Source organism: Cygnus atratus, chromosome 18 (assembly GCF_013377495.2).
Source record: "Cygnus atratus isolate AKBS03 ecotype Queensland, Australia chromosome 18, CAtr_DNAZoo_HiC_assembly, whole genome shotgun sequence".
NCBI lineage: Eukaryota > Metazoa > Chordata > Aves > Anseriformes > Anatidae > Cygnus > Cygnus atratus.
The window spans coordinates 1,139,424-1,161,171 of NC_066379.1; the positions used below are offsets into that span (position 1 = coordinate 1,139,424).

The window sequence follows — 21,748 nt, forward strand, 5'->3', positions numbered from 1 at the left end:
TATTCAGAATCAGTTTTTTGACTACTTCCTGTGAAATCCTCACAAGACTGTTGAGATGTTGCAGGTAGCTTTGTTGCTTTCCAGAATTTACTGGAATCACAGCTCTAAACACTGGACTGTGCACATAAAGTCAAGCCAGCAAGGTTAAACAAAATTGCCAGGAAATGTTTGACTAAAAATACCACACAACCATCACTAACTTATCTCATCAACTAAAGAAACTTTGGCTGGAAATCCCATGCCAGCTGGTCAGAGCCCTAAGAAAGCTTTTGTGCTCCCAGAGGTGTTAAAACATAAATAAATAAAAAAAAAAAAGGCAGTTGTTTTCACACTTCTTAATTATTCACCTGAGCAGAAAATCGTTGACAAAGGGAAGAAGGGGCAGGAATGCACAGATTCAGTACACTCACCTTTAGGAAACTCCAACTGCATTGGGATTTGGGAAACAATTTAAGATCTAAACTGATTTCTCTTCCTGTGTGGCTTCAGGGAGCAGAGCCAAATGCTGTGAGCGAGCTTTAGGCTGCAGGACCGTAATGTGGAAAACGTGCATGACCACAGGGCTTGCCATTCAGGGGAACAATCCCTTTATTTCATCCAGAAGTGCGGGGCAAAAAAATCCCACACCATGCTGATTTGAACTATTGTGTGAAGAGATGGGAGTCTGGAGAGATGGAAATGAGTTATGGATTTGAACAAAGACTGACAGAACATCTGTAACCAGCCGCGGCGGGGCCCGAGGTTTGAGCTCGTGGGCAGGTCCCCACTCAGCCTGCTTGCCTGGATCTCTGGAGGAGAAAGGGAAGAGCATTGGCACTGAGAATAAAGGGAGACAGTGTTTGGAAAGCAGAGGGCTGAGAAAGATAAGGTTCGCCTTTGGAAGTAAGGAAGAAAAGGGATATTGATGGTTCGGATTGTTTACGTTGGGGTACTCTGGTTACAGTAAAATTCAGTGGTTCTTTCTGAAGCAAACGGAAAGCCCCAGGGGGCTCCGAACGGGTTGAGAGAGCTTGGAAACAAACAAAGCTGCGGCCTGGATCAGCTCGGGCTTGTAAACAGGGCCCGGAGCAGGCTGGTAGGGAAGAGGAGCTGGTGGAAAGCGGGGAAACGGGTGTGGCTGCGGGGGGCCTGGCGGGGGGTGGGGGGCCTCCTGCTCGCACCGGGCTGCTCGGGGCTCCGTGAGCGGGGCCTCGGACACGCCGGGGACGGGGACAGGGATAGCGACAGGGACAGGGCCCGGCCCGCCACCATTGGGACGCCCCCGCCCGCGGGGCCCGGCCCGGCTCAAGCGGCGGGGGAGGGGGGGGGCGCGTTGCTAGGGGGCGCGTTGCTAGGCGCCCCGTTGCTAGGCGCCCGCGAGCATCCGCTGAGCCCGCCCCTCAGCACCACCCCAGGCGGGGCGATTCCCATTGGCGGACCCCCGTCACGTGACAGCGGCCGCTCTCCGCCGAGTCCCCCGGGGCCGCCGTCGCCTTGCCGTTGGCCCTCCCTCGTCACGCGGCGACGGCGGGGCGGGGCGGGGCGGGCCGCATGTGGAGGCTGGCGCGGGCGCCGCGGCCGGGCCTGGCGGGGCGGGGGGGCGCGGGCAGGGCCATGGCCGAGGGGCCGGGGCCGAGGGGTGCCTCGCGGCGGCCCCGGGGCGTCCCGCGGCACGTTTGGGCCCGCGAGCGGCGGCGCGACGCGGGGGCGGCGCTGGGGGGGCCCAGCACGGTGTACGCGCAGGTGGTGGCGGCGGGCGGCCGCGACGCGGGCGCCTCCGTCTTCGTCTTCTCCGAGTTCAACCGGTGAGCGCGGGGCGGGGGGCGCGGGGCTGGGAGGGGCTGGGGGCGGCCGGCGCTGACGGCGGCCTTCCCCCCCCCCCCCCAGGTACCTGTTCAACTGCGGCGAGGGCGCGCAGCGGGCCATGCAGGAGCACAGGTGAGCGGCGGGCAGGGTGCGGGGCCGGGCCGGGCGGCTCCGGGCCCCGCTGAGCGCCCCGCTGTGTCGGCAGGCTGAAGATCTCGCACCTGGACTGCGTCTTCCTCAGCAGGCTGGCGTGGGCCAACGTCGGCGGGCTGCCGGGTGAGCGGTGGGGGGGCCTTCTGGGGGGGGTGGTTGTGGGGTCACGGCTGGGGCTCTGCAGCGCCTTCACCTGCAGCGGGGTGCGAGAGACGCTGCCTGCCCCGCGCACGTGGCTGCCTCGGCCCTGAGGTCCCGCAGAGAGAAGGCGCTGCCAGCCCTGCGCCGCCAGCACGGAGACGTTCGTGAGCCGGGCTGGTTTGTGGTGGAAGGGGGCTGCTCCGTGCCTGTCCTCAGAGTAGGCTGAGGTTAGAGCAGATTGTCAAGGATTTTGTTCGTTACAAGGCTGGGGATCTCCCCAAAAAGTAGAAGGTTAACGGTCTCCCCAGGTAGCTTGTTCCACGTTATGGCTGTCAAGATCCATGGGTATTTTCAAGATTTGGTGCTATTGGCTGTATCTGCGGAGATACGTGACTCACTGAAACCTCCACAAGGCTGTGGCAGAATTGAGTTTGCACCCAAGTTCAGGCCTGGGCTTCACAAGATGCCCGGCGCTTCTTGGCAGCAAGAGGGAGCTTTCTGGTACGACCTGTCAGTGGGCCTGTGGTAAGGCTGTTTCTTTGCTGTGTTTTAGGTATGATTCTCACATTAAAGTCTATGGGGCTTCAAAGATGTGTTTTCCTAGGGCCACCAAAGCTGGTAAGTAGTGGAAGCTTGCAGAAAGGGGAGAAAAACCTTCACATATTGATGCTTACCTTGCAACTGGGAGAGCTGGTATTAAGGCAGTGAGTCGTCTTAGAGGTATAAGGTGCCAGTCTGAAGGCTCTGCTGGAAAGGTTTAAAAAGCAAATCTCTTCAGTTACACGCAAGACAGCGTCAGGCTTCTCCTAAAAGCTGTCTTGTCAGCTAGTGTTCTAGAAAACGACTTCAGAAAAAAAAGAGCATCCTTTGTTCTTCTGACTACTCTTCCTCCCCACGTTTCCTTTTGATAGGAAGTTGGTATCTGATCTCCAGCCAAGGCGTGGTATTAAGCTGGTGACGATTGCCTTGAGCAGAAATTTTCCAGTCTTCATCCTTATTTAATTTCCTCGCAATATTTAGCGGGAGGTAATGGTGATTCAAGGGATGGGAGGAATGGTTCCTCGTTTTCCTTTCTCCGAACTGGTGATGCCCACTGGAGGCGGGACACCTGCCCAGTGCTTTCTGGCTGGCTGCATGCTGCCCGTTTTCTCCTGAGGGACGTTGATTCCGTGGCTTCGTGAAAGTAAGGTGTAACTGCTGACAGTGGTACTCGTAGTTTGCACTGCTGAGGGGTGGCCTCCTGACTCGCTGTCTCTTTTCCAGCAAAACTACTTGAAAGCAATTCGGCTCTTTCCTGGACCCCTAAAAAGAATGGATTTAGGTAGGTACATCAGGGGAGCGCAGCTAACATCAGCTTGGAACTTTTTGTTTCAGCTGTAGCTAAAGTTGTATTGAATGTTAACAACTTCAGAATAAAGGTTGTAGTTACATCTCTTCAAAGGTGGTTTTAAATAGCTGTTCTGATCTGATACAGTGTCCAAAGCCATCCCAAGAACTGCTTGGAAGAAAAACAGTGTTTCCAAGTCTGGTTCTGGCAGGCAGCTGCCAGTCTGCCAGACTAGCTCATGGAGCTCAGGTTTAAAGCGCTGTTAAGGCATTTTGCTTCCAGCGGCTGCCAGTGAGCTTGTTTACCATGGTGGTAAGGACTGTTCTGTGGCCGGTGGGCTGGTAAGAGCTTTCATTATTCTTTGATCTTTGCAGTGGGGCAGAGAAAGGAAAGGGGGACATCCAGCAGGTTTTGTTTAAGAGAGGAAAATATGCTTTTCTGCTATTCTTGTAGAGCATGAATCTGTTGTTTTGAACTCCTCAGTGACTGTTTCTGATCTCTTTCCAGCTGTGCAGTTGCACACAGAGCCAGAATATAAGGATGAGACGATGACGGTCCACCAGATACCTCTTATAGGTGAGCATGTGATGCTGTAGGCAGACGGGAAAAGCACTTGTTCAGTAGTTGTACTTAAGGGAATTAAAATAGCAGCTTCTATTTGCAAGGCGGAGTAAGGAGAGGCTTATGAATTTACATGTCCTTCTCAGCAGAAGGATCTCTTTCAAAGAAAGCAGATGTGCTGAGTCAGCCTTTGTTTGTTCCTTTTGTTGTGGGTAAAGAATGGCATGTGAAACATGACTGAATCTGGCTTTACTAGCCAGCGGAGTCATCTTACTACTGAAAGCTGCAATACTTCGGGCACAGACGTAACTTTGACAGTCTAGCTGTTTTGAGAGAATCTGAAGGACTTCAGGTGCCGTCAGACATGTAAGAGGCTGGTACATGCAAGAGCAAGTCAAACTGGCGGGAGACGGTCAAACTGTCTTCTGGTACAGTTTGAACATGAACGTCATGGGAGAGGAAATGTTGCTCATGCTCTTCCTATTTGTCTCTTTTGTTTGAGTGATTTGTCCGGTTTTCTTCAATTTGGGACAGGAAAACCACTAGATGCTGAAAGTATGTTTCCTCAGAGTCCAGCATTATCAGCACAAGGTGAAAATAGCCCAAAAGGTGACACAGAACCTGGATCTCCAAAAGCTGCACGTCCAAGCTTGGATGAGGGCAAAGGAGAAGAAAGCCCAAAGAAAACAGGTGAAAACAATGGGGAACTCTTACCTTTCTTGAAATAAAAGCAAATTAAGAGTGTTCATATGTCCTCCGAGCTGTTTGTCTTGTGGCAGTGAGGTCTGTAGAGGAGCTCGGCTGCAGAATTACAATGAGCAAATTGAGTTCTGGTACTTTGGAACTTGATGCAGAACTATTAAGGCCTAGAAATGGGGCATGATTCCTACCTGGGGCGTGCTTAGGCCGCGTAGTGATTTACTCCTGGCTGGAGTGGGTGCTCCAGCCTTTGCAATGTAATTATGAGTGGATATTGGGATTGATAAATTTTCAAACCTGTGTTTTATTTATTTTAGTTTTGTACCTGAAGCTGTGGGCTCTCTGGCCTTAGGTGCTTGGAACACTTTGCTGAGAGGCTGCAAGTTGGCTGGATGATGTTGCTTCTGTTATTGCCATAGCAAAAAATTCATCTTAGCTGTAAGGGAAGTGGTAGTCATTGAAGATACTCAGTAGTTTTGCTTTCTTTTGCAGGTGATGAACAGAAACGTGCCAGCAGGCATCCTGATCTGGTGATGGCTTTCCTTTGTAAAGTATGCTTGACCACAGAGATCTCTTGATCAATATTTTATCTTGCTAAATAGATTTACTTAGAAATAGTATTTTCATGCAGGGCTCTAAAAGTTATTTGGTGGTTCTACTCTCCAAAGGTCAGAGGAGCTGTAGTATGAGTAGGAACCGGTAAAAACTGTTTTTTTTTTTTTTTTTCCAGTGGCACTCTTTTTACAAAGCAGCCAACCAAGAGTATACAAGTTCCGTCCTTGCTTGATGCTTACGTTAGGGAGGTCTGTCCCACTTACATCACTAAAATAGGAAGGGAAAAGCAGTAACATGATCCTGGAGAACCAAAAGGTCTGGTGATAGCTTCTGGGGGCTAAGTCAGACTGCTGGCTGTGGAACCGATCATATAAAACTACTCCGCCTCCTTGTCTAGGAGATGGTTTGTTAAAAACTTGCTGTTTCATGTCTCCAGAATGGTGTACAAATGGAGCACTGAATTTGCCATGTCTTAACTGGAGCAGTGGGGAAGGCTTTGTTTCTCAAGATCTGGGATTGAGGGGAAAAGGGGAAAAAAAAATCCCTTGGCTTCTGGGGAAACAGCTAAACTGTAAGAACATGGAGCTTATTTCCCGGCGTGGTTTAACGTTCTTTATGTGGCTGATAATTCCTGTGGTTGTTTTAACTTTTTCAGATTCACCCAAGGAAGGGAAAATTTCTAGCAGTTAAAGCGCAGGAGATGGGGCTGCCGGTGTAAGTACAGGAGCCCAGCCTGTGGGATGGGGCAAGCCCGGGCATATTGGTGATGCCAAGCTAAAAGTTTCGGTGGCCTTGTTTTCAGGGGAACTCCAGCCATTCTGCCCATAATTACAGCTCTTAAAAACGGAGAGAGCATCACTTTCGAAGGCAGGGAGGTAAGACGAATGTGTGTTTTCTGCTGTGGCTTAGTGTCACCCTGGGGGTCCTGTGGAGGCGGGAGGATGGCACAGCATACCGCAGAAAAAGACTGGTTATGAGCGGGCATTGGGACAATTCCAGTTGTGGGTGGGTTTTGTTTGTCTGGTTTTTAATCCTTGTTCTTGAGGCAAGGATGGGTGATGGTTTTCTGCTTATTCCCTCTCATCCCTGCTCATGTGTTTGCTCTCTTGCTGTTTCTGAGCTCTGAGTGGCTACTTTTGGTGACTGGCCCTTGTTTTCAGCCCCAAGCTGTTGCTGAAAGTGGCTCCTGTGACGCTGGGGCTGTTGCAGGGGTGTGATTAGAGAAGTATGCTCTGACACGAGTTCATTTGCGGCTGTGGATGTATGCCTGCAATTTGTTAGGGCTTCTGAGCCTCCCCTTCGCAAGTCCTCAAAGCTGACTCAGATTTAGGAGTGAATGAGCGGAGCTGATCCCTGCATGTTTTAAATTTGGTGTTTGAGTGCTTGTGTAGCCGTTGTTGCCTCCTTACTCTTTTTGCACCTCTTAGACCACAGTTTTTAAGCGGTTTCCATGTGCAGGGTCTTACTCAGACGTTAGTTTGAAGTGAGAGGCAGAGTTTGCCCTGTCCAGGTCCTGGGTGATCTGTAAGCGAAGATCCTAACCTAGGGGCTAGGACTGACGTATCTTTGTCATTAGAATTTTGCAGAGCCTCTTTTCTTTTTGATACTCTTTTTGATACTGTCTCCCACGACATCCTGATAACAAAGCTGAGAAAGTGTGGGATAGAGGAGTGGACAGTAAGGTGGGTTGAGAACTGGCTGACTGGCTGAGCTCAGAGGGTGGTGATCGGCGGCGCAGAGTCGGGTTGGAGATCTGTGGCTGGCGGCGTTCCCCAGGGGTCGGTGCTGGGTCCGGTCTTGTTCAACATTTCCCTCGACAACCTTGATGAGGGAATAGTGTCTGCCCTCAGCAAGTACGCCGATGACACGAAGCTGGGAGGAGTGGCCGGCACACCAGAAGGCTATGCTGCCGTTCAGTGAGACCTGGACAGGCTGGAGAGCTGGGCAGGAAGAAACCAAATGAGGTTTAACAAAAGCAAGTGGAGAGTCCTGCACCTGGGAAGGAACAGCCACATGTATCAGTACAGGCTGGGGGATGACCTGCTGGAAAGGAGCTCTGAGGAGAAGGACCTGGAGGTCCTGGTAGACAACAGGTTGGCCGTGAGCCAGCAGTGTGCCCTGGCGGCCAAGAGGGCCAATGGGGTCCTGGCGCATATTAAAAGGAGCGTGGCCAGCAGGTCGAGGGAGGTGATCCTCCCCCTCTACTCTGCCCTGGTCAGGCCTCACCTGGAGTACTGTATCCAGTTCTGGGCTCCCCGGTACAAAAAAGACAGGGATCTCCTGGAAAGAGTCCAGCAGAGAGCCACAAAGATGATATGGGGCCTGGAGCATCTTCCCTGTGAGGTATGGCTGAGAGACCTGGGTCTGTTCAGCCTGGAGAAAAGAAGACTGAGAGGGGATCTCATCAATGTGTATAAATACCTGAGGTGTGGGAGACAGAGGGATGTGGCCAACCTCTTTCAGTGGTTTGTGGGGACAGGACAAGGGGCAATGGCCACAAAATGGAGCACTCACCAACATGCGAAAGAACTTCTTCACGGTGAGGGTGACGGAGCACTGGGACAGGCTGCCCAGGGAGGTTGTGGGGTCTCCTTCCCTGGAGATACTCAAGGCCGGTCTGGACGCCTACCTGGGCAGCCTGCTCTAGGGAACCTGTTCTGGCAGGGGGTTGGACCCGATGATCTCTGTAGGGCCTGGAAGGGACCTCAAATTCTGTGATTCTTGAGCAAGCTGTTAATAGCATCTGAATCTGCAGTGGGAACCTAGAAACTGCTAAAATTCTATTCTTGACATTGGTTTGTTGCCTGTTCTAAGACCAGAACTAAGATTTTCTGGGACACAGCAAAATGCAGCCCTGTGTAATGAGAGGGCAGAATGGGACAGGAACTGCGTTGGCTCGTTTGCCAAACGTGGAGTGAGGCTGCTTAGAGCTGATTCTGCGAGTCCTGGCAACCTGCTGGGGCTTGCTGGGAGACCGGCTGCTGAGCCTGGTGTGGCTGTGTGTGAGTGGTTGCTGGTACAGCGTGACCGTGGCGTGGTCTTTGTGTATCCGCCTGCAGCTCTCGCCTGAAGAACTGTGCACCCCTCCTGATCCCGGCCCAGCGTTCATTGTGCTGGAATGTCCTCACGAGGGCTTCGTGGATGCTGTCTGTGAAAACGAGACCTTCCAAAGGTAGCGGAGCTGGGTGACCTGAGGGGTTTGGGGGAAGATGTCCGTGCTGAGCCTTCTAGAAAAGGCAGGTCTGTGCGGGGTCTTACCAGGCCCTTCAGAGGAGGAAAAGTGCACTGGTGTGGTGCTGTGGAGCAGAGCAGACATCGCTTTCCTGTGCGGTGAGCCTGGATGCTTAGACTACACGGAATATCTCCGTGGGGCTTGTGCAGAGGCACGTTAGGCTTCTGAAAGGCTCTGCAGATGGTGTTGCTCCTGGAAGAGGGCAGAGGCCCTGCGTGGAAGAGGGGAGGTGTCTGCGAACAACTGGCTTGAGCCCTCAGAAGGGAGCCTTGGGGCCACTGTGACGGGGAGCCTCGAGCTCCTGGGCTGTGCTCTTGAGATCTGTGTCTGCGTTCTTCTGGGGGGCGAACCGAGGCTGGGGGGTGGGGGGATAGCAAGGTGATGAGGGACCAGCGCTCAGCCGTCCTTTCTGTGTTTGAATGTGCTACAGGTACCAGGAAGGGCTTCCCGAGAACCAGGTGGCCATGGTTATTCACATGACTCCAGAATCAGTGCTTCGGGACAGCCGCTACCAGCAGTGGCTGGAAAGGTGCGTGCTCTTCTGACTACTTGGCTTTGTCGTTGTTGGGCAGCAGTGTGTTCTTCCCAGAGTACGGTTAGATGCTGGGTGTCAGCAGGACTCTGCTGGCTCACGAGTGAGGTTTTTTTTTTTTTTTTAAAGCAAGTGGCTCAGGTGTGGGGATTCCCCAACGCAGGGCTGAAACTTTGTATGTTTTATCGTTGTCTTACAGATTTGGACCTGGAACTCAGCACTTGGTGCTCAATGAAAAGTGCTCTGCGGTGCACAACCCACGTAGCTACAAGATCCAAACCCAGCTGAACCTCATCCACCCAGAGATCTTCCCTCTGCTCACCACCTACCAGAGCAAGGTAGGCAGGGCCCTGCTTGCCTGCGTACCTCTCCCCTGAGTGAAGCATGTGTTTAATGTCGCTCTCCTCTCTGTAGGAAGAAGAGGCTGGATGCAGTGTGCCCATTGTGCGAGGAGAGTGCCTTTTGAAATACCAGTTCAGACCCCAGCAGGAGTGGCAGAGGTCAGTGGGAATCTTTGTGGGTTCCCAGTTTTGGAGTGGCGGCTTGAGGCATGTTTTCAATGTTACTCTGTGCTGAAGGAGGACAGTACTTAGGTATCCTTTGCAGATTCTTGTCCCAGTCCCTGAAAGCCTAAGAAAAGGTATACGAGCACGGGGATGAGTGAACTGCTGAAAACATCACCTGGCCAGTGGTTCTGGAGGACTGTTTTCATCCCTTGCTCTGGTAGCATCATGTGCCTGCCTCTGTCCTCTGCTTTGATCTCATGTGCTGCGCGCCCAGCTGTGGCTCTGGCAGAGCAGGTGGTGGCAGGGAGAGATTGTTCAGGAAACCTGGTGAAAAATTTACCATTTTGAACACCCAGAAAGCCTGGTATCAGCTGAAAGCTGCAGGTGGTCAAACAGATGCAGATTCCTACGCTGGTGCTTGCTTTGTGGGTGAATAGGAGAAGCTGTTGAATGAGGCTTTTGCGGGTAGAGGGACGTGATGTAAGAGAACACCAGCTGTCTAGACTCAAATTTCTGGCTCTCTCGGGCAGAATAAGAGTTCCCAGATACTAAGAAGAGCTTAAGTTCCTGTTTTTAAGGTACCTGAAGGCCTGCTGTACTGCACGCGCTATAATGCAGGCTGAGGACACAGGAGCCCCCCAGCTTCTGATTGGTGCCTGGAGCCCTTTCCGTGAGCCAGCACTGTGCCCTTGTGGCCAAGAAGGCTACTGTTAGCCTTGGGTACATCGGGAAAAATGTTGCCAGCAGGCTGAGGGAAGTGATCCTTCCTCTCTACTCAGCCCTGTTGAGGCCTCACCTGGAGTACAGCATCCAGTTCAGGGCTCCCCAGTATGAGAGAGACATGGAGGTACTGGAGCTTGTCCAGTGCAGACGGTTAGGAAAATGGAATGGATGTATTTTATGAGGAAAGGCTGAGAGAGATGGGCCTGTTTAGCCTGGAGAAGAGAAGGCCGAGAGGGGATTTTATCAGTGTGCATAAATATCTTAAGGGATGGTGTCAAGACAGTGGAGCCAGACTCTTCTCAGTGGTGCCCAGTCATAGGATGAGAAGCAGCAGGCACAAACTGAAACACAGGAAGTGCCATCTGAATATGAGGGGGGGAAAACATCTTTACTGTGAGGGTGACAGAGCACTGGAAGAGGTTGCCCAGAGAGGCAGTGGAGTCTCCTGCTCTGGAGATGTTCAAAAGCTGCCTGGCTGTGATGCTTGGCAACACGCTCTAGGTGACCCTGCTTTTGAGCAAGGGTGTTGGGCTAGTTGATCTCGAGGTCCCTTCCAGCCTCAACCATGCTGTGTGTGATTTTTGTGGATTGCTCTTCAGGAGTCTCCCCGCTTCCCACGCAGGGCTTTGCAGAGCCCTCTAGTGTCTGACAGCTCTCTGGGAACATAGTGCTTTTACGTGAGCATCTTCAGTTTGGTGGGATGATGTTGCTGGGGTGGCTCAGCCTAACCAAGCCTTCCTGGCCCACGCCATACTCATGAATTTTGAGCCACTGCTCAAAATGAAACCTGGAAGGAGCGTTTGACCCGTTGTTGTAAGGCTGTTTTGGCACAGTTACTTCCAGAGCAAGGTGCTTTTTTGTTGTTGTTCCATTCCATGCCCCATCCTGATACCTGGCCTGTCCTTTCAGAGATGCTGTGACTGTCTGTGATCACGATGCATTTGTTGCTGAAGCCCTGGAACTCCCTGACTTCCAGGCTCGTGTGAAGGAGTGCAAAGAGAGCCTGCCTGCTGTACCAGGTAAGGATCAGCAATTTGTCCTGGCTAAGTGTCATGGCAAGTAGGAGGTCCTGATGAACCAGTGCTTTAGAGCCCAGCAGAGCTGTGGATGTTCAGTCTTCCCGCTGCCCGAGAGGTGCTCTTAAGTCTTCATGGAGCTGTGCAGATTTCAGGCTGAGCACGAACTCAGTTAGATTGTTTCTGTTGAGTTATGCAGTCTTCTGTTTCTGTTGTTCCAAAGCTGCTGGGTTTGGGGATCAAGCACTGTTGGGGACAATTAGAGTTGTAGCACTCGTCTGTTATTTGTGGTGACCAGAGCTCCGCTTGCATTGAATGCTGGCATAGCAGTCAAATTGCAAGCCCATATGTTTGGGAGATGTCGTCCTCTAGAACCAGCTCCTTGTAAGGCATTCTCTGAATTTCAGTTGCCCTGGGGGTAGTGAGGCTTTATGGTATGGTCCAGCACCACTGACTCACTCTGAATCCTCATCCAGAAAGTTAGGGCACTGTGGAACGGCAGCTAGGCCCCTCTTGAATTAGCAGATCTGTGTTGTCCAGCGAGCAGTCTTCCTTTGCCTGCCTTGGTATATGCAGCTGCGTGTTCTGCTGTGCTTTCTTGATGGTACCTGCCCCGTCTCCCGTCTTCCCTTGTAAATTCTGATACATTGAGAAAGCCAGAGGCTGAGCCAGGCAAAAAGGAATGTACTGGGCGTATAGGCTCCGGAGATGCTGTGCTGTTGAACTGAACCATGTCTAACTAGGCAGTATGTGGGTAACACCTGCTAACAAATTCTTACTGTACATTTTCTGCAGAAAAAATGGATGCTTATCCCGAAATTGTATTCTTGGGAACAGGATCAGCAATTCCGATGAAAATCCGAAACGTCAGTTCCACGCTGGTAAATATTAGGTAAATCCTGACTTCACATGTGTTTTGCTCAGGGAGGCTCAGTATCGCAAGGGTATTGCCCAAGGGCTGTTTTGACAACAGTGTTGATGACACACAAGGCGAGTGCCCCTATGGTGGAGTCTGTAGGACTTCTGTTCCAGGCACCTGTCTCTCTGTAGGTGGGGAAGACCTGAGAGCTGCCTGTAAAGACAAGCACTTAATGCCTTCATTCATTTTGCTGCCTGCCCTAAGAGTGTGTTCAGCATCAACACAACACCAGAATGAGTTATGCAGACAGAACAGTCTTCCTAGAGGCTGGGCTAGTAGGACTGGAGTAGCAATAGAGGTAGAGCACTGAGAACTCTCTGCCCTCCAACCCAAAAGATTCCCCCACCCTGAATAGGCCCTGGTCAGAACTCACCCGGTGGCTGCCAAATGTCTTTGTCGCTTGTCTTGCCAGCTCTACCCAATCCCTGCTCTTGGACTGTGGGGAAGGAACGTTTGGACAGCTCTGTCGCCACTACGGAGAGCAAGTTGACCAAATGCTGTGTAACATAGCAGCTGTGTTTGTGTCTCACATGCATACTGATCATCATTCGGTAGGTTTAATGCCTTGGAAGGAGAAGGGGCTGTGTGCTGGTCTGCTCTGCTGTTTGGGGTTTGGATGTGTGTAGCTGCAGTTGGCGTTGTAGGCTGCCCGGCTCCTAAGGGCCACAGGTCCCCTCTGTGCTCCCCAGTCACTGCTGCGTGTCTGTTTCTAATCCCCTTTTGCTTCTTGTTAGTGGTCCCTGTAGACTTGCCAGGATCATCCAGGCATATTTTTTTAATCAGTATCCAACCCAGCTTCCTTCCGTGCTTTGCCATAAACTCACAGAAGGACCAGCTGGTCTGTTTGAGATTGGGCCTGGTGAAGGCAAGCTGTTTGTTGGTCTGCTGTCTTGAGTCTGGAAACCAGTCTGGGACTGAGATGCTGGCTGGAGGCTTTCTGCCCTCCACCTTTCTTTTGGGAGCAGACGTAGCACTGAGAAGGGCTGAGAGGCACATGTTGTGTGTGGGCTGCTGGTCATCAGCTTGTGGCGTAGGTGGTGACAGCGTTCCAGTTGAGTTAGGTGTAGTTACTGGAAAAGCGGTAATCAGGTATTTCTGACTGTATATTTTCCAAAAACTGCACCTGGATGAGTTGCTGCAGCACTGTTACTACTTACGCACCGGCCACTTACAGCTTTCTGTTGTTTCCTTGCCTTTGCAGGGCTTGATGAACATCCTGATGGAGAGGCGGAGAGCTTTTGTAAGTTGTACTGTTGTCTCACTGCTCCTAAACTTGCCTTGGAGTGAGGGGAAGGGAACTTCCCCTTATTGGTGGAAAAGCACCATCTTTTCCCTAGGTGTTTCTTCTCCGCGATTTGGTGTACACCTAGTACTGATTTTCCTTCTGCCTCTGCTTTTCCAGGCCTCCCTTGGTCAGGCTTTTCGCCCTCTGTTTCTGGTAGCGCCTGAACAGATCATGCCTTGGCTATATGAGTACCACAACCACTGTGAAGAAATTCTCGGAGACGTCAAGTGAGTGTTCTGTGTGGTGTGCAGGGAGATGTCATCGCTTCACTGATGGCTGCTCTGACTCCTTCCGCTGTGTAGGATTGTGATGTGTGACTTGCAAAGGAGAGGGTAGGGTTTGTTACTCTGTTGTGCTACTTAAGAGACTTGCATGCAGATTAGGAAAAGGGAGTTGGACAAGTGTAAAAGGATTCCTCAAAGGGAGGGAATTTGGCAGTGGGGAAGAAGCGATTGGACGAGTTGCTGGGGCACTGGATAGTGAAAGCAAGGGCAAGAACACACAAGTGAACTGAAATATTTTGTTAGTAAGGCACTGAAGACAACTTCTGTGAGAAATAGGCTGCTCAAAGATGAGATCAGGTTTTACTTTGTACCTGTCCTTAGTTCTCTTTTCTCCCCTCCCTCACAGAATGGTTACTTCCCAGTCTCTTGTGAAAGGCTGTGAGAACATCAAACCTAAAGTCAAAGGGTTTGTCAGCTCTTTGTTAGAGATCTATGACTTGGCTGAGGTAAGCTCGTGACCTGACAAGGCCAGGTGCTACGACAAGGGGCGAGAGGGGACCTGAGGCCTAATGCTTGTTTCTTGTTCAGTTTCAGACTTGTGAAGTCCAGCACTGTAAAAATGCTTTTGCATGTTCGATGATCCACAAATCTGGCTGGAAGGTAGTCTATTCTGGTGACACAATGCCCTGCATGGCCTTAGTAAAAATGGGTAGGTGACAAAAACCCTCTGAAGAATTTCTTTGATTAAGGCCTTGAACTGTTATTAACACAGAGGGCACCCCCAGCCCTTAGTGCTATGCCTGCAACCCAGTGAAGGGCTAAGGGGGGTGGGGGTGGAAGGTGAGACTTCACATGCTTATTTAGGCGATGGAACTAGTTTGTGTTCAGCCGAAGATTGAATGTACAATTATGTACACAGGGAAGAATGCTACTCTGCTGATCCATGAAGCAACGCTGGAAGATGGCATGGAAAAAGAAGCTATAGAGAAAACACACAGGTGGGGTGTGTTCCGCTGTCTTAGAGTTGTAGGAAAGTAAAGGCGTTTAGGCACAGACCTGGGATCTGATGGTGAAGGGCCCAAGGCTGTGGTGTGCACAGAGCTCTTCAGCACTAAGACTGGCACGTTGCTCGCTGTAGTAGCTGTACTCTCACAGCTCTCCTGAACATTCCCAAAGAGAAATCAGGAAAGCTTTTAAGTGGACAGTAATAACTCTAGAAATAGACTGGCCCAAAGGAAAGGCCCTCTGCTTGATTGCATTTGAGGACTAAGCTCAGGAGGCTGAAAGGTCGTCTACCCCTGTCAACTAGCTGCACAATTCAAACAGCTCTTCAGCCAGTGATGCTGCGGGTGCTGCCCCTAGCAGAAGTGGGGAGCCTTGAGAGCAGCTTCTTGTGCGTAAGCTGAACTTGCTGCCACCCCTGTGATGAGAGTTTGTCCCCAGTTTGTGAATCACTTAACAATGAAGCTTCAAGTTAATTAGTGTCTTTCCTGCACTCTTGGGTCATTTGGAAGTGGGAGACTTGTTACCTGTGGAAGTTGTCAGAGGAAAAGGTGCCTGGGCTTGTGTGCAAGAGCAGGACACCTTGTGCCCAGCAGGTGTTGTATCTAGTGCTTGCTGTTGGTGTGATGGGACCTTAGATGCAAGACACAGCCTGCTGTGGCCTGTTGGAGAGGCAGCATTAGCCAGCCTGTGTGTCACAAATGCGCACGGTGCCACGTTCCTGTTCCTTTTGCAGCACAACCTCCCAGGCAATTCAGATTGGGATGAAGATGAATGCAGAGTTCATCATGCTCAATCACTTCAGCCAGAGGTATGCCAAGATCCCACTGTTCAGTGAAGACTTCAGTGAGAAGGTTGGAATTGCATTTGATCATATGAGGGTAAGTTGACAGCTTTGATCCATGCTGTGGGAAAGGTTTCAGTGCTACTTGGAGATGGCTGCTCATGAATTAAATTCTCCATTTCTACTGTTGTATTCATACACTATATCCTTTTGAGAGCAGTTTCCTGTGAAACAGCTCCTTTTACAGCTGTCAGGAGGTGTCATTGACGTAGGGGAGAATGGGTGGCACACAGTGAGCAGTTTCACTTCAAGACAGGTGCTAAGGGCTCTTGAGACAGGAAGTCCATTCTTAACATTCTGAATACTTCCCTCATGTCGCCTTTATTCTGTGCGCTACTGCCAGCTGAAAAGATATTTTCACTTCCAGTCCTGCTCCCTTCATAGTTCATGTGTTGTCTTAATGGCTTTCTGCAAAAGACATCCGGGAGCCTAAACCTTGTAGAGCTGCTGTTTGTACAACTGCATTCCGTACGGTGAGAATAGCTCACTAGCCAGTTAAAGCTATGTGTGTGCACATCCTTTCCTGTGAGGAAAACGTAACTTGGTATGTGGGGTTGGTAGCCTGGCTGTTGCAGGGTTGAAAATGATCACCTGCCTGCCTAGTGTACGTGCAACTGAAGACCTTCAAGGGCTGGGTGCTGTACAGAGGAAGGGGCATTGTCCTGCTAGCTGAACAGGCAGAACACTGCTGGGGGGGGGAGGAAAACCAAAAGCAATTCTCAAGCAGTTGCTCCTGTGCCCAATTTATTTCAGGTACGTTTTGGTGACTTTCCGACTATCCCAAAGCTGATCCCACCTCTGAAGGCTTTGTTTGCAGATGACATAGTAGAAATGGAGGAGCGGAAGGAAAAACGGGAGCAGCGCCTTCTGAAGGAGGCTGCGATAGTCTTGGACAAACTGGCTGGTGGTGAGAACGAGGAAACACCATGCCAGAAACGGAAACAAGCCAAGAGCCCTCAGGAAGTATCAAACAAGAAGCTTAAAACAGTAAACTGAAAGAAAAGAGGTTGAGAATTCTCTGCCCTGTAAGGGGTGCTCTGTCTTCTGCAGGCCTCTGAAGTTTGCGGTGCCGGGGGCTGCCCGCAGGTACAACGGGAAAAGGGTCGGGCCTCAGCGTCTGGGTGTGCTCGGTGGTCAGTGGATCTCCGTGGGCTGAAGCTACCAAGCATGCTGTAAGCAGCTGGGAGTCCTTGTGGCAACAGTATCTATCCATGCCGCTCCTGTTCCTGGGTCTCAGCAGTCCACACCATTTTTCTTTCAGCCAAGAATTTTCTCCAAACTATTTTATTTTTTGGTTTTATACTAGAAGCTATTGGTAATGCAGCAGCAGCAGTTACAATCTTGTTGCAGGAGGTCAGGTCTGAGAAGCCCTCAAAGGGCTGTGGGTTCTCCAGAATAAGGTGGGCAGGTCTCTGGGTATATGAGTAATGTAACTAGGCATCAGGACCTAGTCTGTAAGAGGAAATTTCACAGTAAAATGGGACCCGATTAATTGCTTTTAGAGATGTAGGTTGATTTAAGGATCTGAATGCTGCTGAGTTCCCATTTTAGTTTGGTTTTCTTGGTTGATTCCCTCCCCCCCCCCCCCCCCCCCCCCCCATCAGAAAGGTTTTCTAAAACCTTTATTTACAGTCTGAATAAACCATTCAACATCATACATGTGTGTTTTGCCTGGATTCATAAGGATTTGGTGAGAGCTATGAACTACCTGACTTGTGGCAGAGGATGACCTTGTTTTGGTGTTTCTGCATTACAGCTTAAGTGTAAAGACAGATATCACCCTGCTGAGCCTCGTGCTAGTTGTGGTTGTGTTTTTGTGTTAGAAAAATCATGCCTGCCTCTGTTACCCTCCTTTGAAGAGCTTCGTTCCTCACAGTTCAAGGGGGTAGCGCTTGGGGGCAGCTTTTGAGTTCAGTACTGGATGCAGGGGCCAAGAAAGTTGGCAAAGGAAGCTGATGTAGGACAGGTCTGTGGTTAAGAGAGGGGTACTTTTGAGGCTTTCTCTGGGTCAGACTTCCTCCTGCTGCTGTAATTACATGCCTTGGCGCAGGTGGGGGAGCAGCACACAGCTTTTTCAATGAGTGAATTTGCAGAAGTAACTTGCAGGCTCCAGGCCCTCAAGTGCTCAGCAAATGATAACAGCGCACAAAAAAGACTTACGACTTCATTTGAAGGCGGTAGGAAATAGACAGCAATGCATCTACTGCGGATTAGCTGTGCTTTAACATTACGCTTGTCTAAGGAGGAAACTTGGTAATTGATGCAGCTGGGTACTACAAAAAGTTCCTGCTTGGCTGTGAAGAACAGCAGGGAGCTGGGGTCAGCCACGAGCAAGGACCGAGCAACCCCTTGTTACTGCACGGCTGTAAATAGGATCGCGGGCGGTTGCCAGGGGAGGGCGGCGCTGGATCCTGTGCTTCACGCAGAGGTAGCGTGGGGCCTTTTGTGGAGCTAGGGATAGAAGAGTCGGGGCTTGCTTAATCGCATTAATGATTTCTAAATAAAACAATCGTTATGATTAAAGCCAGGAATGGAAGAATGGGGCTTGCTCAATTGCATTAAAAATAGACGTTGCTGAGTGTCTTTGCTTACTGCTGTGCAAGTTAACTGGCTCTCGGGGCCCCTCACAGAGGATGGTTCCTGACAAAATGGGGAACCTGTCTCAAAAACCAGCTGCGACCGACCTTGTGGTTTGGACAAGAGCCGAGGAGCAGCTGAGTCTGTACAAAGGCAGGGGGTCAGCTAGTGGTGATGAAGAGGAGTTACCGGCCTTCATCCTCACAGCCCCCGACGACCACCACCAGAAGGCACTGCGCAGACGGGAGCAGTTTATGGAAACGCCTCCTTGGAGCTGATTTTAATACAAAGCGGGGACAGGTTATGGATATGCGTAGGCGTACTGGGAAACTTCACGCACGTGTCGCTCTTTGCTGCGTACAACCAAGGCAAGGTGCCGCGCCTTTGGGAGCTACCCCGCATGTGCCCGGCGCCGAAATAAACCACATGCCTACTTGATAGCTCATTCGCTTTGAGTTCTGCCACGTATCGTTCATTACTTGTGTTACGTGCCAGGAGTCGGGCAAGGAGGGCTCCTTCCCCCGGGGGGGGCCGCGAGGCTTTCGCCGAGAGCGGGCCCGGCCGCCAGGGGCCCGGCTGGGCGGCGGGAGGGGCCCGGCCGCGTCCCCGGGCAACGGCGGCTCCTCCCCGCAAACAGCGCCCGGCGCCGCCGCATGGAGGGCACCGAGGAGGGCCCGGAGGGAGCCGAGGAGGAGGCCCCGGACCCCCGCGCCCGGTGGCTGCTGCGCTGCGCCGCGCGGGGCCTGCGGGGGCCGGCGGAGCGCTGGGAGCGCGGGGCGGGCCGTGCCGAGCTGCGGGCCTTCCTGGCCGGGGCGGCGGGGCCGGCGCTGCTGGCCTGGCCCGGCCCGGGGGGGCAGCTGCTGCTGGGCCCCCCCCCGGCGCCGCCCGCCGCCGCCGCCGGCCGCCCCAAGGCGCTCTTCTTCCTGCGGCGCCCCGGGCCCGGCGCGCTGCTGGGCGGGGACCTGCCCGCCGACGCCCTGCAGCACCTGGCCGCCCTGCTGCGCGAGGTGAGGGCGGCCCCGCGGCTGCCCTCGCGGGCCCCCGGGGGTGGCTGGAGCTCGTTGGAGCCTCCCAGCCCCGGCCCTCGGCCCCGGTGGGCCCGCGGAGTGGCGGTGACCCGACCGCCGTGCGGGCGCAGCGCTGGAGGCGCCCTCGGGTCCCAGCCCCGCTGCGGGCAGCGGGGACACCAGCAGCGGGCTTCTGGAGGTCTCTGACGGTGGAGGCTCCGCTACCTCCCTGGGCAGCCCCTGCTCCCTCACCCCCGTGGTCCAAAAGCGCTGCCAGGCGTTCAGACGGAGCCTCCTGCGGTTCAGCGCCTGCCGAAGGGCTCGTGGTTTTCCTAGGGGATCTTCAGGAGGTGTGGGCGCTCCCTGTGCCCACCGAGAGCCCCTCAGCTACGTGACGTTGCCTGGACCAAACTCCTGACCCGGAGGGGTCTCCGCAGCGACGCTGCAATGGAAGAGTAAAGGAGCTGCTTGCGCTGAGCAATTCTGGTGACGCTGTTGGTGTAGTAAGATGCTGGCTGACTGATTGGGTTCCCAAGAGCAGGCTGCCTGGCTGGCTGGCTTTGATTTTGTGGGATAATGCGTTATTTGCATAGGGAGCCTTTGTTCTGAGGCATTTGATGAGTTCTGTGGTCTTGGGAAGTCCACACAAACTTTTTTGTATCACGGTTTTGCTTATAGATGGTGGCAGGTAGCGTGTGATACGTGTTGTAAACTCCATCTGTTACAGAGAGATTTTGGGGTAGGAATGCTTCAATAGATGCTGTTAGATTCCATTTTTCTGGCTGCCTTCGATAGCTGGGATTGTGCACCTGGATGGCATGTTTGCAGGCTTTTCTCCCCCCAGCTGTTCCATATGGATGCCATGTTCCCATAGGGAGCAGATCGTGCCTGGGTTTGGTCCCAGTTTCTGCTCAAACTTAAAGGAAAACAGAATGGTTGTCAGCAGAACGGGGGGTCTGTGGGAAGGTGAAAAGGGTCTTGAATTTCCTGAGGCTGCACAGAGCGCTGCTTGCAAGGGGCCTTTTACTGGGGGTTTTAGGTCAGTCTTAGAAGGCTTTGGTTAAAGGAATAGTCTGTGCCGAACTTCCCATGGGTTACTTAGGGCATCAGCACACCAAAACTGTGTCTTTATTCAGCAGGGAGCTGAGCTGTGGATCGCAGCTGGGGTGACCTTTTCTACCTGTCACACACAAACCCTTGGCATGGCTGAAGGGAGCACACCGCCACTCTGTGGAGCTGGGGACTCGTTCCGAGTCCCCTTAGTGTTTTAACAATTTAATAAGAAAAGAAAACAGCTATTAGTAGGCCCGTTACAATAATACCAGTACTAGCAGTCCACATGATTTAAGTCATAGAGAAAAATCTTGCTAATAATGTAGTTAAAGCTGTTGAATGTGAGCTCCACACTCTCTGCCCACGTTCCTGGGGCTGGGCTCCCCCTTCCTGCGTCCCTCTGGCTGTGGGGTGGCTGATGCCGGCCTTCCCCGGGCTGGCAGTGCCAGTGGTGAGTACGAAGAGCTGTCAGCATCCTGGCTGCCCCAGCACAGTACCATGGTGGTGCTGGGGTGTTCCTTCTCAATTTTGGGTCCAGTTGCAGCTATTTTAATACCTTTTCTTACCGCAGCCTGCTCCCCTCTCATCAGCCCTGGCTACAGCTGCTCCCTGCAGCCTCCCTGTGGTAACACAGGGGCTGGTGTTTGGCACCGGGGGCGGCCCGGCTTTGGTGGGCTGTTGCCACAGGCTGTTCGCAGAGCGGGGCCAGCCCAGGGTAGGTGACAGCCCCTGCATTGCTTCCACAGTGGGAATGGGCCAAAACCAGCCCAGGCGAGCCCAGGTCACCCCGAGACCTCGTGCTGCCGGTACAAAGCCTGGAGGTGGCAAAAGTCACGTTAATTGGGCCACAGCTTGGGAAAATAACGTAAAAAGCAGCCTGTGCTGAAGACCTGCGGTGCGGTTTGGAAGGGAACCTAGGCGTCCCTCACCAAGAAGAAGGTCCCAGGGGGTACCAGGAGAGCTCCCCCTTCAGCACGCTGGGGCTCAGCCCTGCTGCTGTCGGGGAGGTGTAGCAGTATGCGGGTACGTCAGCACGTGCCACTGGCCTTGTGTGAGAACAGCGCAGAGCTGTCCCAGAGCTGTCCCAGGCCTCACCTTGCACGCTCAGCAAAACAGCTGGGCAGATGCTCTGAAATACCATCCTGGCAGCCTGATTGTCCTGTGCCCTCCAGGGGCAGGGGAAGCCCCGGGACAGTTGACGGAGGTGAACATGGTTGGTAAAGGAGCGCAAAGAGCGCTGGACACCAGCTTTTTCTTATTAGTACCTGTAAGGGTGCTGAACCTTGTGATCCTCAATGATGCACAAGAGGCATGAGGTTGCTGGAGCTGGAAGCTCTCACACCCCCCGGTCGGAGCCAGGGCAGCAAGCTTCATGGGTGGGTTTCATCTGGACAACGGTTTAGATTGGCAGCGAAGCGGGCCTGCGGAGAGGTCCCTTTGTTCTGACCTGCCCTTGATTCTCACAGGCAGCAAGCTGCTTGGGACAGCAAGGAATGTGGGACTCCGAGCTTGGCTGAGCAGGGACCTCAGGGCCTGGGGACATTTCAGTCTCCTGCAGCTCTTTTTTATCCATTGCTTTTTCATGACTCCTGCTACAGGTGATTGTG

At 52.6% G+C, this 21,748-nt stretch overlaps 1 protein-coding gene across 1 annotated transcript; it reads left to right on the top strand.

Annotated features, from left to right (window-relative positions):
* Window positions 1-1,530: 1,530 nt before the first annotated feature.
* ELAC2 (elaC ribonuclease Z 2) lies at window positions 1,531-17,160 on the top strand. The gene is made up of 24 exons (XM_035561891.1): window positions 1,531-1,784; window positions 1,867-1,917; window positions 1,991-2,061; window positions 2,633-2,697; window positions 3,343-3,400; window positions 3,914-3,982; window positions 4,502-4,657; window positions 5,159-5,217; window positions 5,877-5,935; window positions 6,024-6,096; window positions 8,281-8,393; window positions 8,884-8,982; window positions 9,185-9,323; window positions 9,400-9,485; window positions 11,124-11,233; window positions 12,026-12,122; window positions 12,562-12,700; window positions 13,351-13,389; window positions 13,552-13,661; window positions 14,065-14,164; window positions 14,247-14,367; window positions 14,578-14,656; window positions 15,397-15,541; window positions 16,258-17,160. Exons 1-24 carry the CDS (start codon window positions 1,531-1,533, stop codon window positions 16,498-16,500), a joined length of 2,535 nt encoding a protein of 844 aa, XP_035417784.1. The 3' UTR covers window positions 16,501-17,160.
* Window positions 17,161-21,748: the final 4,588 nt, after the last annotated feature.